At 35.4% G+C, this 2,286-nt stretch overlaps 1 protein-coding gene across 1 annotated transcript; it reads left to right on the forward strand.

Moving 5' to 3' along the window:
* Positions 1-2,095: 2,095 nt before the first annotated feature.
* Positions 2,096-2,242, forward strand: EIN_348700 (hypothetical protein; the record flags this gene model as incomplete). Its single annotated transcript, XM_004185349.1, has 1 exon — positions 2,096-2,242. A coding segment is annotated over one exon (147 nt), but the record flags the coding sequence as incomplete, so codon positions are not given.
* Between the last annotated feature and the right edge of the window lie 44 nt (positions 2,243-2,286).

Consider the following 2,286-nt stretch of genomic DNA (forward strand, 5'->3'; position numbering starts at 1 on the left):
TGTTTATCTTCGTCATTTTTTAACAAGTGTGATATTCCTTATGTGCCTGAAAGATGGAGATGTGTATACTGTTGGAATAAGCATCCACATTGTGCAGAATGTGATTCACAGAGTGGACAGTGCACATTATGTGAACTTGGACAATACAATTTAGTAGATGGGAAGTGTGTTGAGAATGAAATAAAAAATGTGATTTTGACAAAAAGTGCACTCAATTGTTTAGAAAATGAAATCTATAATGTCGAAGGTGCTTCTTGTGTAAAAATCAAGATTTACGAATACAATAAAAGTTTAACAGAAGCTGCGAATTGTTCATATTCTATTCATAAATGTTACATTTGATTTTTACGGCACCTGAAAAAAATAAAAGATTGGGATGTTTATTGTGTAAAACTAGCTATGGTTTTGAATATTTAGAACACAAGAAATGTGTCAAAACAACCAATTTAGTTGACTCGAATGGATATATTATTCATTGTTAAGAAGGTTGTTTAATATGTACTAACTCTACTAATTGTTTATACTTATTGAGTATAAACAGTTATTTTTGTATGTATGTTCGTTATGTTTAAGTAGATACTGTCTAAAAGATGGGAAATGCCACTTACTCTCTGAGAGTAATTGCAATTCTTATATAATCACAAATACCACCGAATTGATATGTACAAGATGCAAAGAAGATTATGTTTTATTGGACACGAAATGTGTTGAAAAATCAGAAGAATTTTGTAGCGTTGTTGATTCATTCACATCACAGTGTATAGTCTGTAATACCGAATACACACTGAACGAATATAAAAGGTGTGTTGCAATTGATAAAAACGAGTGTATTCACTCATCTCGGTATAATTGCTTGCAATGTAAGAATTCCATTTCGTTGGTCAAAGACGAGAACGGAGATGAACAATGTTCAATTTCCGAGTCGAGTAGGTATTGCCTCGAAAATGGAGAAACGGGTTGTACCAAGTGTTATGAAGGGTACTTTGTTGATGGTAAAAAGTGTTCTTTGTGTGATCAAAAATGCAAACAGTGTTCCACAAGTGCTACAAGTTGTATCTCATGTAAGTTTGGGTATTACAACGACTCAAATGGTGATTGTGTCCCCGTTGGAGAACTTGCCAAAAAGTGCAAGACGTTCCTTCCGAATGGTGAAAAGTGTGCAGTCTGTAAAGATGGCTTTGTTGTTAAAAATGCCGACTGTATCAAATGTGCAGACAAATGTATGACATGTGCAAATAGTTCTTCGCAATGCATTCAATGCAACACCAAAGGTGGGTATTACGAAGACATTGAGTTCTCAACGGCTTATGAAAAAGAGTGTTTAGCCAGCACGAATCTCACCAATTGTATTACTCAAAGCGAAGTGGGATGTTTACTTTGCCAAAATGGATATTACACCAATGAATATAACAAATGCACAAAATGTGGAGACACCTGTGAACTGTGTTTAAGAGCAAATTTTTGTCAAAAATGTGTTGATAATTATGTATTACAAGCCAACACAGAACAGTGCATCTTGTGGTCCAATATAGAAAAGTGTGCTTCATATAACTCTTCAACAAGAAAGTGTTCAGAGTGTTCTGGGAGTCATACAGTGAGTGAGAATGGAGATGAATGTATTCCAGTTACAAACATTGTTGCAGTTGTTCTTCCGATAGTTTTTGTTGTGATATTCATTGTTCTCGTCGTTTTTACTTTAGCACTCATTGGGTTTTATTTCCGTAACAAGAAGCTTGAGAATAAGAGAAAGGAGTTGGTAAATGAAACTTTGATCTCAGACGCAAAGAGCCACAACATCACATTCTTCAGACTTGGTGATGAAGACTCTTCAGTGATTTCGTCAACAAGTAAAATTTATTATGAGTCTGAGATTCCAGTCAAAAAGCCGACATCTTTGGTCTTTTTGATTGGGAACGAAAAGAAGAGAAAATTGAAGTTCCAGTTCACAACAAGAGACCATGAAGGAAAATAAGAAGTCGACGTCAAACCACTATTAGTGACAATCAAAAAAGGACGAGCTGTTGAATTTACTGTTTCTGTCACTCCACGATGTACATGTGTGGCAGATTTTGATGTGATATTGACTGTTTTAGATATGCGAAAGGGGGAATCGACTGAAATCAAGATACCATGTTCCTTTGAGTCTGAAGCGTCAACTGCACTTGACCCAGACGAATTACACAAAGAAAATAAATTGGGTGAAGGTGGATTTGGTATAGTTTACAAAGGCACTTTAGACGATGTGTTGCATCAAGAATGAACAGATGAGTGAAGATACATGGAAGA

The sequence above is a fragment of the Entamoeba invadens genome, assembly GCF_000330505.1.
Source record: "Entamoeba invadens IP1 unplaced genomic scaffold scaff_1105074725569, whole genome shotgun sequence".
Classification (NCBI taxonomy): Eukaryota; Evosea; order Mastigamoebida; family Endamoebidae; genus Entamoeba; species Entamoeba invadens.